The following is a 15,431-nucleotide window of genomic DNA, read 5'->3' as shown; positions in this document are numbered from 1 at the left end:
GGTCGGAGCTTGCTTAGCCATCTTGCTCAGCGAGCCCCCAAATAAAAATCTAGAATTGCTTGTCTTGCTAGCCCTAGCTTCTAGTTTTAGTTCGGGGTGTATTTCGGTGCTAGTCGCTCAAGGAAGGCATCACGTTCTGACAAAATTAGAGATGCCCGCTGACGTAATGACGAGTCCGTGAGATCAGTCACACTCGTCGCTACTGAGCGAAAAAGACGGAGGAGTTTGCTCTGCGTGTCTGACACAGGACCACTCTTAGTCAACTCAATCGCCGTAGCGATAAACCAGTCCAGGTGTGATAGAATGCGTATGTTCTTAGACAACGATTCACCCACGGAGCTCACGAAGGAGCGAGAGACCATATAAGATTTGAAAGCAGTATAGTTGTTGTCAACTAACCTTGCTTCCTTCTCCAACGTTGGAGACCCTAGCCATGGTTCAGATGTATGAACCTGGTAAGACTTCGACCTGGATTTGAACCATGGGAATCGACCCGGTGGAAGGGGATCCCTGTCGTTCATACCTGCCAGTTCGTTCTCAATTTGTGCTTGTCAAGACGAGACTGAATCGGCCAAAGGAAGAGACGTAGTAGGGTAAGATGACGCTCGCGACTCCTCCCCCAGCGACTGAAACATTCGGGATTCAAGCGGCATGGGTGGAGCCGGCCGTTTACAGTCGGGAAACTGCTCGTAAATCCATGAAATTACCTTTTCATAGGCCACTTTATCACGAGTAGTGGCCGCTGACGGACAGCGACTGGCTACCCCGACTGATATTTCAGAACGGGATTCCATGTCGCTAAAATCGTCATCAGAGGCATGGATCTCCAACACATCCTTAGATACCTGTGGAGACCTGCGTCCTTCCCGAGTTAAACGATCAAAACGAACTGGAAGGTCTCTATGTGGGGAGCGTGACCGATCACCATGTCTTGACCCTGAGACAGAATGATCAGATGATGACGCTCTATCCCGAGTAGTAGACCTACTACTGGAACGAGACGGCCGAGAGGGTGACGGTTGACTTCCTGCTTCGGCCTCTTGGTTCCCCTGGGGGTGGGGGCTCATTGTCACTAGGCCCGGTGTGGGGTTAGTAACAGGTGGAGTCCGCCCTTGAAAACCATGTTGAATGGTTTGCTGCCAGGCATTGGGAACACTGGGTACCATAGAGGGTGCTGTTCCCTGTGGTAAATAGGGTACTGCTCCCTGTGGTAAGAAGGCAGTGTTCCCAGTCATCTGTGGATGAACCCCTGTATACTGTTGGAAATACTGTGGGTTTGTCACAGAAAATTGGTTATAAGGAACGTAGGAGTGTCCCCAAGGAGAGAAATAAACTCCAGGTTGTACTCCTGTTTGGTCGGTCACAGAATCGATGGGTGTCCGGTATCTGGACTGCCCCCTCGAATTTGCCGCCTGTGGTAAATTATTACGTACCACAGCAGTGGTTTGACCTTGACCAAAGGAAATGTCCCTGACCTCCGTTGTGGGGATACGTTCTGCCTCTCCCTGAACGATCGTATTTTTGATCGGGCGAACCTGTCCGTCATCGGGCTGGGAACGCCGAGGGAGGTAATACGGATCCCGTCTATCGGGCGATAGATCGGGTTCCGCAGAGCATAAATCCCTATGTGGGTTCGACCGGGATGGTGTGGCGACAACCGCAGGCACTCCAGGATCCATAATGGAGGTAAAACTGTCACCTTGAAAAAGGTGGTTTTCCTGAAAAGGAGAAACGGACTTACCTTCTTTGGAAGTACTTACCGTAGAGGAAGTCCGCTCGACTAGCAAAGACGTGTGTTGAGGGATGACGTCATCAATCTCGCTACGTCTTTCTGAAAATTTTTTCCACTGACGATCGGTCCAGTTACTGCAGAAATCGCATGTCTGGTCGGGCCGACAGGATCTGCAGTCCGCACAAAGATCATGGCCATCTCCCGCAACGATGGGGTGGCCACACTTACTTATGGGAGACTGATCCGACATTGTGAAGGAAGTTCAAATGCTAAAAAAAAATATACAAGTACAACAATGGCGCCCGATTTACCAAATGAGGTGCCAACGAACTTGAGAAAAATAAGGTGTCCACAAAACGTAGACGCAACACACGAGAATAAAAAGGAACGACTTAGCTGGAATCCTGAGGTATTCAGCGAAGTGTCCACCGCTTATTAGAAGATATCTCGTGTCAATTTTGGCACAAGAGGATAAAACTCGCAGAGTCCTTTAGCTATTCTACGAAATTAGTCGATTTGCCAAGGAATACTGGGGATTGGCTAGTCAAGGTCATGTGACCACTAGGACGACAGGCCACAGGGTGCCGGAGGCATTAATTTATATTTGGCAATACACAAGGGGAAGCAGAGGGACACCCAAAAGTAAGCTAAAAGGTGGGTATTTGTCTGTACAGAATTGACATTTTAGACCTAATTTGCTTATCGCTGATGGCATCATCACATGCAATCTGATTAAAATCTGATGTGATGAGGATCTGCTGTTTGTTTTGTTCAGGGTGATCATGTCATGAACAATTCTTAAGCTAAACACCCATAAGGACATTCCCTACAAATTTCAAACCGATCTGCCCAGTAGTTTTCTAGTTTCAGTTTTTTGACCACAATTAGTCACATTTTTTTAAATACTGAAATCCCACACCAATGGTAAGATCATTTTGATTTGAACAATTTCCCAACTAGACACCTAAGGTAATATACCCACCAAACATGGCAATCGGTCCAGTGGTTTTTTTACTTGAAGTTGTTTACACACACACACACGCACGCACGCACGCACACACACACACACAACACACACACACACACAGACAGACAGACAGACACTTTGCCATGCCTATAGCACTATAGCACTACTGAACCTAAGAAGTTCAGTTGTGCTAAAAATTTATTGGATGGTATAATATAAAGATACTTACATAAAGAGGTCTTCCTTTAGTAAGGCTGTCTTGAATTCTTGTCTGCTTGGTTTGTTACCAGCCACACCATGCCAACCTTTTTGACTAAGGATAAAATTGACTGGAATCATTAATGTGTCGAAGTCAACCAAAGTGTATGGGGACCTGATAGGATAGAGGTTGCTAGGTGGAGGATTTAAAACCACGAGGTTGCAATGGATTACACACATGTACTTTCCAGGGAGTTGAAGACATATATAAAGGACTGTTGTAAGTGCTGTTTCTAGTTCTGTGTGCTTTCAAGAGTCTAATGTTCTATATATAGGCCTGCACATTATTATCATTATTATTATTAAACCCTGTACATATCTCTTTATAATGGTTGTGACCAGCAATGCAAATTAAGCTCCTAGATATAAAAGTCATACAAGAATATGTGCCTTGACCATCACCAAAGAAATGCATTTTCCATCAAACATCTCTTGAATACGTCTCAATCTGTTCAAATACGTTCGAGTCTGATGGAACAATTTCAATCTTACTGTACTGATGCGTAAAAAATGCATTATATTTAGGGTAGCTGCAATAATTGTAGTGATTGTTGTGATTTTGAGGGTTAACTGGAAGCAAATGCTACAATAATTCCTGCTGGGCAAACTCAAATAGACGAGATCATGCTGAAAACGTGAGGGAGATGTCAGCATACTACCCATTTCAAAATGCTGCAAGCATGCGTTTCTACTTTAGCCAATTTTGACAGGATTGGGGTATCTCTGAACATTTCTTGGGTCTTGAAGGCTCTGAAATTAATGTTAAAGTTAGGAAATGTCCAATTTTGTGGCAGGTAAGATATAATTTAGCAGACAAATTCACCCAACTTTGTGTTTTAGACCTGAATTGCTTGTGTCTACTAGTGTTTATGTTACAGAAATTGTAGCATTTGTTTCCAGTTAACATAGAAATGAAGAAAGCGGACTAAATAACGAACTATCGTTTTAGAGCAGACTATATTTTACTGTGTGAAGCCCCCTATAGAATGTAGACTTCAAGTGTACATACACAGTAGAATGGTTCAATCTATGAAAAGACCAGTGTAGACTTCAAGTGTACATACACAGTAGAATGGTTCAATCTATGAAAAGACCAGTGTAGACTCCCAGTGTACATACACAGTAGAATGGTTCAATCTATGAAAAGACCAGTGTAGACTTCAAGTGTACATACACAGTAGAATGGTTCAATCTATGAAAAGACCAGTGTAGACTTCAAGTGTACATACACAGTAGAATGGTTCAATCTATGAAAAGACCAGTGTAGACTCCCAGTGTACATACACAGTAGAATGGTTCAATCTATGAAAAGACCAGTGTAGACTTCAAGTGTACATACACATTAGAATGGTTCAATCTATGAAAAGACCAGTGTAGACTCCCAGTGTACATACACAGTAGAATGGTTCAATCTATGAAAAGACCAGTGTAGACTTCAAGTGTACATACACAGTAGAATGGTTCAATCTATGAAAAGACCAGTGTAGACTTCAAGTGTACATACACATTAGAATGGTTCCATCTATGAAAAGACCAGTGTAGACTCCCAGTGTACATACACATTAGAATGGTTCAATCTATGAAAAGACCAGTGTAGACTTCAAGTGTACATACACAGTAGAATGGTTCAATCTATGAAAAGACCAGTGTAGACTTCAAGTGTACATACACATTAGAATGGTTCAATCTATGAAAAGACCAGTGTAGACTTCAAGTGTACATACACAGTAGAATGGTTCCATCTATGAAAAGACCAGTGTAGACTTCAAGTGTACATACACAGTAGAATGGTTCCATCTATGAAAAGACCAGTGTAGACCTCAAGTGTACATACACAGTAGAATGGTTCAATCTATGAAAAGACCAGTGTAGACTCCCAGTGTACATACACAGTAGAATGGTTCAATCTATGAAAAGACCAGTGTAGACTTCAAGTGTACATACACAGTAGAATGGTTCAATCTATGAAAAGACCAGTGTAGACTTCAAGTGTACATACACATTAGAATGGTTCAATCTATGAAAAGACCAGTGTAGACTTCAAGTGTACATACACAGTAGAATGGTTCCATCTATGAAAAGACCAGTGTAGACTTCAAGTGTACATACACAGTAGAATGGTTCCATCTATGAAAAGACCAGTGTAATAATAATAATAATAATATTTATTTCTTAAAAAGACAAACGCTTTCCATGTAAAAACATCTCAAAGCGCCTTACAGTACTAAGACACCGTTAAAACACAATACATCAGTGAAAGTGAATAAAACAATCATACAGTAAAAAGGTATGTTTTGAGATTCGATTTAAAAATATTAAAATTTTCACTCGAACGGAGTGCAACAGGCAGCCGATTCCACAAACGTGGAGCACATGACGAAAAGGCCCTGTCGCCATAAAACACCGTGTTAACTACAGGCTGCTGTAATGTGTTTGCTCCTGCTGTAGTAGATCGAAGAGTGCGGCCAGGAGAACGAACATTCAAGAGGTCACTAAGGTATACAGGTGTCCTATTATTTAAAACTTTATAAGTTAAACACATGATTTTAAATTCAACCCGTTTCTGTAAGGGAAGCCAATGCAGCATATTGAGTACTGGTGTAATATGTTCCGCTTTCCTTGTTTTGGTTACTAATCGTGCAGCAGCATTCTGAATGGACTGTAATTTAGTGATGTGATACCTTTGCAGGCCATAAAGCAGACTATTGCAGTAATCAAGCCTAGAAGTAACAAATGCATGAACCAATGTTTCTGTTGATCGTTGGTCTAAAAGATTACGGATTCTACTGATCCTCCACAAAGCAAAATATGCTGATTTGCACACACTTGAAACGTGTGGTACCATCGTCATCGAAACATCAAATGTGACACCAAGGTCACGAACTATTGGAGAAGAATGCACACTGACGCCTCCAACATGTACATCACACTCCCGTGGTCGGTCCCCACTACCAAACTTAGAGGAGAATCTAATAACCTCAGTCTTGCTATCGTTAAGTGCTAGCATGTTATCATTCATCCACTGTCTAATTTCACCGATACAATTATCAATTTTTGCACTTGGGACACTATCACGGGAGCAAACGATGTACAGTTGAGAGTCGTCAGCATAAAACATACTCTCCAAACCGTGTTTCAGTATGATGTCCTCAAGCGGTGCTGTGTACAAACTAAAAAGCACAGGTCCAAGGACAGAACCCTGAGGAACACCGCAATCAAGTGGTTGTGCTTCCGACATCATCGACCCAACACTTACTCTCATTGTTCTATCTTGTAAATATGAAGTAATCCAGTTGAGTACAGTACCATGAATGCCGAACCTATGACGCAATCTATGTATCAAAATTCTATGGTCGATGGTGTCGAAAGCAGCTGACAAATCAAGTAGAATTAAAATAACATCATCCCGGCGATCAAGGGCCCGTAGCACGTCGTTTTGGACTCGAATGAGTGCCGTTTCAGTACTATGGCCCTCACGATACGCTGACTGACATTTTGCATACAAGTTGTTACTACATAGATACGAATTGAGTTGAATCAAAACGGATTTCTCAATCAACTTAGACCTCAAGTGTACATACACAGTAGAATGGTTCAATCTATGAAAAGACCAGTGTAGACTCCCAGTGTACATACACAGTAGAATGGTTCAATCTATGAAAAGACCAGTGTAGACTTCAAGTGTACATACACAGTAGAATGGTTCAATCTATGAAAAGACCAGTGTAGACTTCAAGTGTACATACACAGTAGAATGGTTCAATCTATGAAAAGACCAGTGTAGACTCCCAGTGTACATACACAGTAGAATGGTTCAATCTATGAAAAGACCAGTGTAGACTTCAAGTGTACATACACATTAGAATGGTTCAATCTATGAAAAGACCAGTGTAGACTCCCAGTGTACATACACAGTAGAATGGTTCAATCTATGAAAAGACCAGTGTAGACTTCAAGTGTACATACACAGTAGAATGGTTCAATCTATGAAAAGACCAGTGTAGACTTCAAGTGTACATACACATTAGAATGGTTCCATCTATGAAAAGACCAGTGTAGACTCCCCATGTACATACACAGTAGAATGGTTCATTCAATCTATGAAAAGACCAGAGTAGACTCCCAGTGTACATACACATTAGAATGGTTCAATCTATGAAAAGACCAGTGTAGACTTCAAGTGTACATACACAGTAGAATGGTTCAATCTATGAAAAGACCAGTGTAGACTTCAAGTGTACATACACATTAGAATGGTTCAATCTATGAAAAGACCAGTGTAGACTCCCCATGTACATACACAGTAGAATGGTTCCATCTATGAAAAGACCAGTGTAGACTTCAAGTGTACATACACAGTAGAATGGTTCCATCTATGAAAAGACCAGTGTAGACTTCAAGTGTACATACACAGTAGAATGGTTCAATCTATGAAAAGACCAGTGTAGACTCCCAGTGTACATACACAGTAGAATGGTTCAATCTATGAAAAGACCAGTGTAGACTTCAAGTGTACATACACAGTAGAATGGTTCAATCTATGAAAAGACCAGTGTAGACTTCAAGTGTACATACACAGTAGAATGGTTCAATCTATGAAAAGACCAGTGTAGACTCCCAGTGTACATACACAGTAGAATGGTTCAATCTATGAAAAGACCAGTGTAGACTTCAAGTGTACATACACATTAGAATGGTTCAATCTATGAAAAGACCAGTGTAGACTCCCAGTGTACATACACAGTAGAATGGTTCAATCTATGAAAAGACCAATGTAGACTTCAAGTGTACATACACAGTAGAATGGTTCAATCTATGAAAAGACCAGTGTAGACTTCAAGTGTACATACACATTAGAATGGTTCCATCTATGAAAAGACCAGTGTAGACTCCCCATGTACATACACAGTAGAATGGTTCATTCAATCTATGAAAAGACCAGAGTAGACTCCCAGTGTACATACACATTAGAATGGTTCCATCTATGAAAAGACCAGTGTAGACTCCCCATGTACATACACAGTAGAATGGTTCATTCAATCTATGAAAAGACCAGAGTAGACTCCCAGTGTACATACACATTAGAATGGTTCAATCTATGAAAAGACCAGTGTAGACTTCAAGTGTACATACACAGTAGAATGGTTCAATCTATGAAAAGACCAGTGTAGACTTCAAGTGTACATACACATTAGAATGGTTCCATCTATGAAAAGACCAGTGTAGACTCCCCATGTACATACACAGTAGAATGGTTCAATCTATGAAAAGACCAGTGTAGACTTCAAGTGTACATACACATTAGAATGGTTCAATCTATGAAAAGACCAGTGTAGACTTCAAGTGTACATACACAGTAGAATGGTTCAATCTATGAAAAGACCAGTGTAGACTCCCAGTGTACATACACAGTAGAATGGTTCAATCTATGAAAAGACCAGTGTAGACTTCAAGTGTACATACACAGTAGAATGGTTCAATCTATGAAAAGACCAGTGTAGACTCCCAGAGTACATACATATTAGAATGGTTCAATCTATGAAAAGACCAGTGTAGACTCCCAGTGTACATACACAGTAGAATGGTTGAATCTATGAAAAGACCAGTGTAGACTCCCAGTGTACATACACAGTAGAATGGTTCAATCTATGAAAAGACCAGTGTAGACTCCCAGTGTACATACACAGTAGAATGGTTCCATCTATGAAAAGACCCATAGAGTGTAGACTTCCAGTGTAGGGAGCTGTCAGTATTTATGACTGGGCATTGCTTTGAAAATCCCAAATATTTCTGTAAACCCCCCCCCCCCCCACACACACACACACACAATGTTTTTGTAAACCCACCACCACCATTTTACAGTCATAACTGTAAATGGCGTTCTACAAACGTTACACAAATTAAGGTTGTGTTCCAATGAGACACACACATGCACATGAATGCATATACATACATACATACATACATACATACATACACACACACACACATACATACACACATACATACATACATACATACATACATACATACATACACATGCATACACATGCATACAAAACTTTTTATTTTGAAATATAATTCCCTCATAACATGATGGATGTAGCTTATTTCAAAGGGAAGAGGAAACAATGAGTACAGTTTATTCCCAAAGTAGCTAGTAAAATTGGAAATTAGGTGTCAGTTGAATCAAAGTTTATGGAAGGCAAGGGGGTTTCCCCTTCCCTCCCTGGAGATTTTTGAAATTCAAAAACTAAAAGAATGCTTTCTAGTTCTATTTTAACATGTCAAGGTAGTAATAATACTACTAATAGAATTTGAATCAAAATAAAAGGGAGCAGTGTGAGGGTAGGTACAGGAGGGGTTCCCCTTGAGCCCCTAGAAATTTTTGAAATTCATGGACTAAAACTAAAAAAGTGTTATCTGGTATTATCTTAACATGTCATGGTGATAACAATACCCCATCCTGATCACAATTGAAATTTTAATTCAGTATACTAACACTGAGAAAATTCTCAAAGTGAAGTTGCATGCCATACCAATTAAAATTAGGAAACATTATAGTATACTTATATATTCATTTCATGTAACAGAACGCCATGTACTAGTATATGTGCAATAAAAAGTTAGCTATATATTACCATATTCTTGTTTTCAACATTATGGAACGTTATAAAACAATTTTATCATGACTTCCTATACTTAAAAAATCAATGTGAACCAACATTGAAAAAGTCTGTTTGCAACCCAATACATTGTAAAAAGCTAAAAAATGTGTAAAAAGTTTGTTATTGTACGTACTGAGTTACAAACAAAGCCTTGTCATCAGTTCCATACCACTCCAACACCGGAGGAAACAATCTCTCTAAAGTTGGAGATTTTCCAAACTCATGAATATTAATGAGATAATACAGAAGTCATGAACTTGGCTTGAGGAAGGTTCTCCTATGGGCACATTTCTGCCTAGGTTCATAGCTCTAGAGACATATCTTGGACTTTGTTAGAACGTAAACATCTCAATGATGGACAGCTTTATAAATCTGTTGATTTCCAGCTTATTAGATTCAAGTGTTCAGCAGATATGAGCAATCAAAATAGACTTGCCGTGTGCTGAAAATTCCTTTGTATTTTGTTGCTTGATCATCAAGCAATCATTGTCTCATTTGACAATGCTTTTCTCAACGTATTCTTATCTTCAAACATATATTTTTTGTAAGGTTGCAGTATGGAAAGTAAGCTTTCCATTGGTGTATAATACATGAAAATTGGATAATGGGGAAAAATGGGGAATACTTTTTAATGACACAATATGTATATACGGACGACAGCGCACCAAGCATGGACAGTTTGATACCTAGCATTTTTCATTCCGTTTTATTCAAATATAATTATGATTGCCGTTTCAACATCAAAAATAGTTTGCAAATTTAAAAGAAACAAGCAGTCATCGGAGATGACTCAGCCCTCGCAATGGATGTTTTCAGTGGATTACCACCAGTCATGACTCATGATAGTGTGATGTATAAGCCTGTATGAAATATAGTAACAATGGCATTCTAGGACAACTGTATAATTGACTGAATATTTGCATACATTTTTTTCATTGTTATCTTTCCAATATAAGTGATCATTTGGCTGTTGCTATGGGTGTGGTCTTGTTGCTAGGCACATTTACATACATTTTTGAATGTTTATTCAATTGTCTATTAATACATATTATCTTTGCAATATACCGGATCATTTGGTTGTTCCTATGGGCGTGGTCCTGTTGGTAGGCACATTTACATACATATTTGAATGTTTATTCAATTGTCTATTAATACATATTATCTTTGCAATATACCGGATCATTTGGTTGTTCCTATGGGCATGGTCCTGTTGGTAGGCACATTTACATACATTTCTTGAATGTTTATTCAATTGCCTATTAATAAATGTTATCTTTGCGATATGTATGATCATTTGGCTGTTGCTATGGGCATGGTCTTGTTGCTAGGTTCATTTGCATACATTTTAAAAATGTTTGTTCACTTGTCTAAAAATCCATTATCTGTAATAAACACCACCGTTTGGCAGTTGCTATGGGTGTGGTCATGGTTGTTAAGGATATTTGCACACATTTTTTGAATGTTTACTCACTTGCCTACCTGATAATGGTGTTATTTGACCAAAACACACTGCCATTTGGTTGTTGCTATGGGTGAGGTCATTGTTGCTAGGTCCAATAACAGTTTTATTCTGGAAGTGTCTTATTGCAACTACAAGTGTCTCAGTGGTATTACTTACCTTTGAAACCAATCTTGGAAGGTTTTCTGCGTAGATGGTAAATCATTACTTGGATTAATGACATAAAACGTCTTAGTTGGATCTATACCATGGTTGAGTACACTGTCTTCATAATGACGTTGTTTTAAATGTGATAATACAAAATGTAGTGATGGCATCCTACTCACACTTTGACCACGCAGTATTGGAATACTCTCCCATGGAATGTGCTGGATGTTCTACAGAAATAAAAATAGCACCAGTGGCATTGTAGCATAACTGTATTTAACTGTTGCTATGGGCATAGTCCTGTTGCTAGGCATATTTGCATACATTTTTGGAATCTCTTAATTTGCCTACCCTTTCCAGTTTTCATCTTTGCAATATACATTGTAAACTATCATTTGGCTGTTGCTATGCATAGTCCTGTTGCTAGGCATATTTGCAAACATTTTTGGAATCTCTATTAATTTGCCTACCCTTTCCAGTTTTCATCTTTGCAACATAAACTATCATTTGGCTGTTGCTATGGGGATGGTCTTGTTGCTAGGCATATTTGCATACATTTTTTGAACCTTTATTCATTTACATATCTATCCCTGTTATCTTTGTAATATGTATGCATCATCTTTCACGGTTGCTAAGGGTGTGGTCATGGCTGCAAGTGTCAAAATGTGTTGCACAATAACTGCAGAATAACACCTCTACAATTATCCCCAAGTTTCAGCCCCATTCATTATGTAGTTTTTTTGAGATATAAAATTACAATTTTTTGACCAAAATTGCATCCCCATTAAAATTCACCCCAATCTGCTCAGTAGTTTTGGAATGATAGATTTTTGACAAAAAGGACACATTTTTAGACCTAATTTGCATAATATTACTGCCAGGTTCATCATGTCATGAACAATTCTGAATCCAAACATCCTTAAGAAAGTTCCCACCTAATTTCAGACTTATCTGCCCAATACTTTCTAAGTTTAAGTATTTTAAAAAAATAGTGCCAATGGTATTGTAGCACTACTGTACTGTTTTAAGAATGTTTATCCATACATGGTGAGCCTTATTAGGTATAGGTGTTCATTTGCTGAATGATTACCCAGTTTCCTATCCAACCCTAAAAATGACAATAAATACACAAATAAAAATGTGCAAACGTAGTTTGTTTTCATTCCAGCTGATCAAGTTGTCACAAGGAGTGACTTTTCCGACAACATCATCAGTTTATGAATTATGAATTAAGAGAATAAAAAACACACCTAAATTTGACCAAAAATGGCATTTTATTAATATTAAAATGGAATACGATAGGAATGCCGAATAGCAGAATTTCAATTTCCAGAAATAGCTAGTTGTGAATGAGGATGATGAACTTACAACCTCTGCTAAAGTACTCAAAGCATTGCATGTAGTGGTAGAGGAAGATATGAGGATTTAAGATTGTGTCCTCTGAAGGTAGATATGTGAGCAAGCAAATCACACGACATGATTGTCTAGCTCACTTGTAGTGCAACAGTGTGTGATTTGGGTAAAAAAATGTGATTTTTGGTCTAAAAACTTAAACTCAGATTGGTCTGTAATTTAGTGGGAACGTTAATAGGGATGTGTAGATTAAGATTTGTTCATGACATGATGATTCTATCAGTAATATGCAAATTAGGGCTAAAATGTGTCTTTTTTGTTAACAAATCTTTAATTTGTGGAGTCATGATGGGTGAATGGTTAGTGTGACCGGCTTGGAATCTACAGGTTGCAGGTTCAATCCCTGTCGCTGCCTGCTGTTTGTTTCTCAGTGGCTAAAGTCCTTGGGCAAGATTTGAACCACAACTGTGCCTCAGTCAACCCAGCTGTATAATTGGGACCTGGTAGGATGTAGGTTGCAATGTGAAGGCTTTAATGCTATGCGCTTAAATGGCTGCAATGGATTGTATGCTCCCCGGGGAGTTGAGGAAGACTAAAGGGCCGGGTAGTCCAGTTGCCAGAGGTGGTTTTGGGGGTTAACCTTGCAATGTGAGTTATATGATATTTTTTTGCAGCTTCCACCTCAGAAAGGTGTCCTGTTAGCATATCTGACGGGTGCCACTCGCGCACCCCTGGGCATTTTGTTATATCGCGAGAAAACCGAAATACCATGTATTGCTATGGGTAAACACATGTTTTGGTAGGCTTAATACTTACTGCCTATAAAACCATGTCAAAGTTACTTAAAAGTCATATTTACATGTTACACACAGTATATTATGAATAGTCAGTCAATTACAAATATTTTGTCAAAAGTTTTGGATATTAAAATATCATAATTAGGCCAAAGGTCAACAAAATGACGCCATTTTCAGTTGTTCTGACTTATAGGTATTGACTGTATTTTCTGTGTATTGTGAGGGTACATCCATGTATCATCTAGATTTTATTTATCAAATCAGGTTATGACACCAGTTACACATTATAAGCTGCGTCATACTGATATTTTGTCTCTAAAACTTAGTATTACTGTACAGGTAATTGAAAATTAGTAACTTTCAGATGTATTACTGTACATGTAATTGAAAATTAGTAACTTTTAGATGTATTACTGTACGGGTAATTAAAAATTAGTAACTTTTAGATGTATTACTGCACAGGTAATTGAAAATCAGTAACTTTTAGATGTATTACTGTACAGGTAATTATAAATTAGTGACTTTTAGAGGTATTACTGTACAAGTAATTGAAAATTAGTAACTTTTGGATGTATTACTGTACAAGTAATTGAAATTTAGCAACTTTTCGATGTATTACTGCACAGGTAATTGAAAATTAGTAACTTTTAGATGTATTACTGTACAAGTAATTGAAATTTAGCAACTTTTAGATGTATTACTGTACAGGTAATATTACTTTATTTGCAAACACTCATTCTTTTTGCAAACACTATTATTTTATTTGCAGAAACTATTATTTTATTTGCAGAAACTATTATTTTATTTGCAAACACTATTATTTTATTTGTAGAAACTATTATTTTATTTGCAGAAACTATTATTTTATTTGCAGAAACTATTATTTTATTTGCAAACACTATTATTTTATTTGCAAACACTTATTATATTTGTAGAAACTATTATTTTATTTGCAAACACTACTATTTTATTTGCAAACACTATTATTTTATTTGCAAACACTTATTTTATTTGCAGAAACTATTATTTTATTTGTAGAAACTATTATTTTATTTGCAAACACTATTATTTTATTTGCAAACACTTATTTTATTTGTAGAAACTATTATTTTATTTGCAAACACTACTATTTTATTTGCAAACACTATTATTTTATTTGCAAACACTTATTTTATTTGTAGAAACTATTATTTTATTTGTAGAAACTATTATTTTATTTGCAGAAACTATTATTTTATTTGTAGAAACTATTATTTTATTTGTAGAAACTATTATTTTATTTGCAGAAACTATTATTTTATTTGCAGAAACTATTATTTTATTTGTAGAAACTATTATTTTATTTGTAGAAACATTTTATTTGTAGAAACTATTATTTTATTTGTAGAAACTATTATTTTATTTGCAGAAACTATTATTTTATTTGTAGAAACTATTATTTTATTTGCAAACACTTATTTTATTTGCAAACACTTATTTTATTTGCAGAAACTATTATTTTATTTGTAGAAACTATTATTTTATTTGCAAACACTATTATTTTATTTGCAAACACTTATTTTATTTGCAGAAACTTATTTTATTTGTAGAAACTATTATTTTATTTGTAGAAACTTCCTTTATTTGCAAACACTTATTTTATTTGTAGAAACTATTATTTTATTTGTAGAAACTATTATTTTATTTGCAAATACTATTATTTTATTTGTAGAAAGTATTATTTTATTTGCAGAAACTATTATTTTATTTGCAGAAACTATTATTTTATTTGTAGAAACTATTATTTTATTTGCAAACTATTGCTTTATTTGCAAATACTATTATTTTATTTGTAGAAACTATTGCTTTATTTGCAGAAACTATTATTTTATTTGTAGAAACTATTATTTTATTTGCAAACACTATTATTTTATTTGTAGAAACTATTATTTTATTTGTAGAAACTATTATTTTATTTGTAGAAACTATTATTTTATTTGTAGAAACTATTATTTTATTTGCAGAAACTATTATTTTATTTGTAGAAACTATTATTTTATTTGCAAACACT

The 15,431-nt window shown here is 37.0% G+C and overlaps 1 protein-coding gene across 1 annotated transcript in view; it reads right to left on the bottom strand.

The window, feature by feature from the left end:
• Window positions 1-15,431, bottom strand: part of LOC144445422 (separin-like) — a 179,089-nt gene that overhangs the window by 26,537 nt on the left and 137,121 nt on the right. The window contains exons 19-20 of the mRNA XM_078134961.1: window positions 11,244-11,461; window positions 2,929-3,012 (exon numbers count right to left, since the gene is read on the bottom strand). Coding sequence (XP_077991087.1) covers window positions 2,929-3,012; window positions 11,244-11,461 — 302 coding nt within the window. The remainder of the gene's footprint in view (window positions 1-2,928; window positions 3,013-11,243; window positions 11,462-15,431) is intronic.

Source organism: Glandiceps talaboti, chromosome 14 (genome assembly GCF_964340395.1).
Source record: "Glandiceps talaboti chromosome 14, keGlaTala1.1, whole genome shotgun sequence".
Taxonomy (NCBI): Eukaryota; Metazoa; Hemichordata; class Enteropneusta; family Spengelidae; genus Glandiceps; species Glandiceps talaboti.
This window is presented reverse-complemented; position numbering and strand designations above follow the sequence as displayed.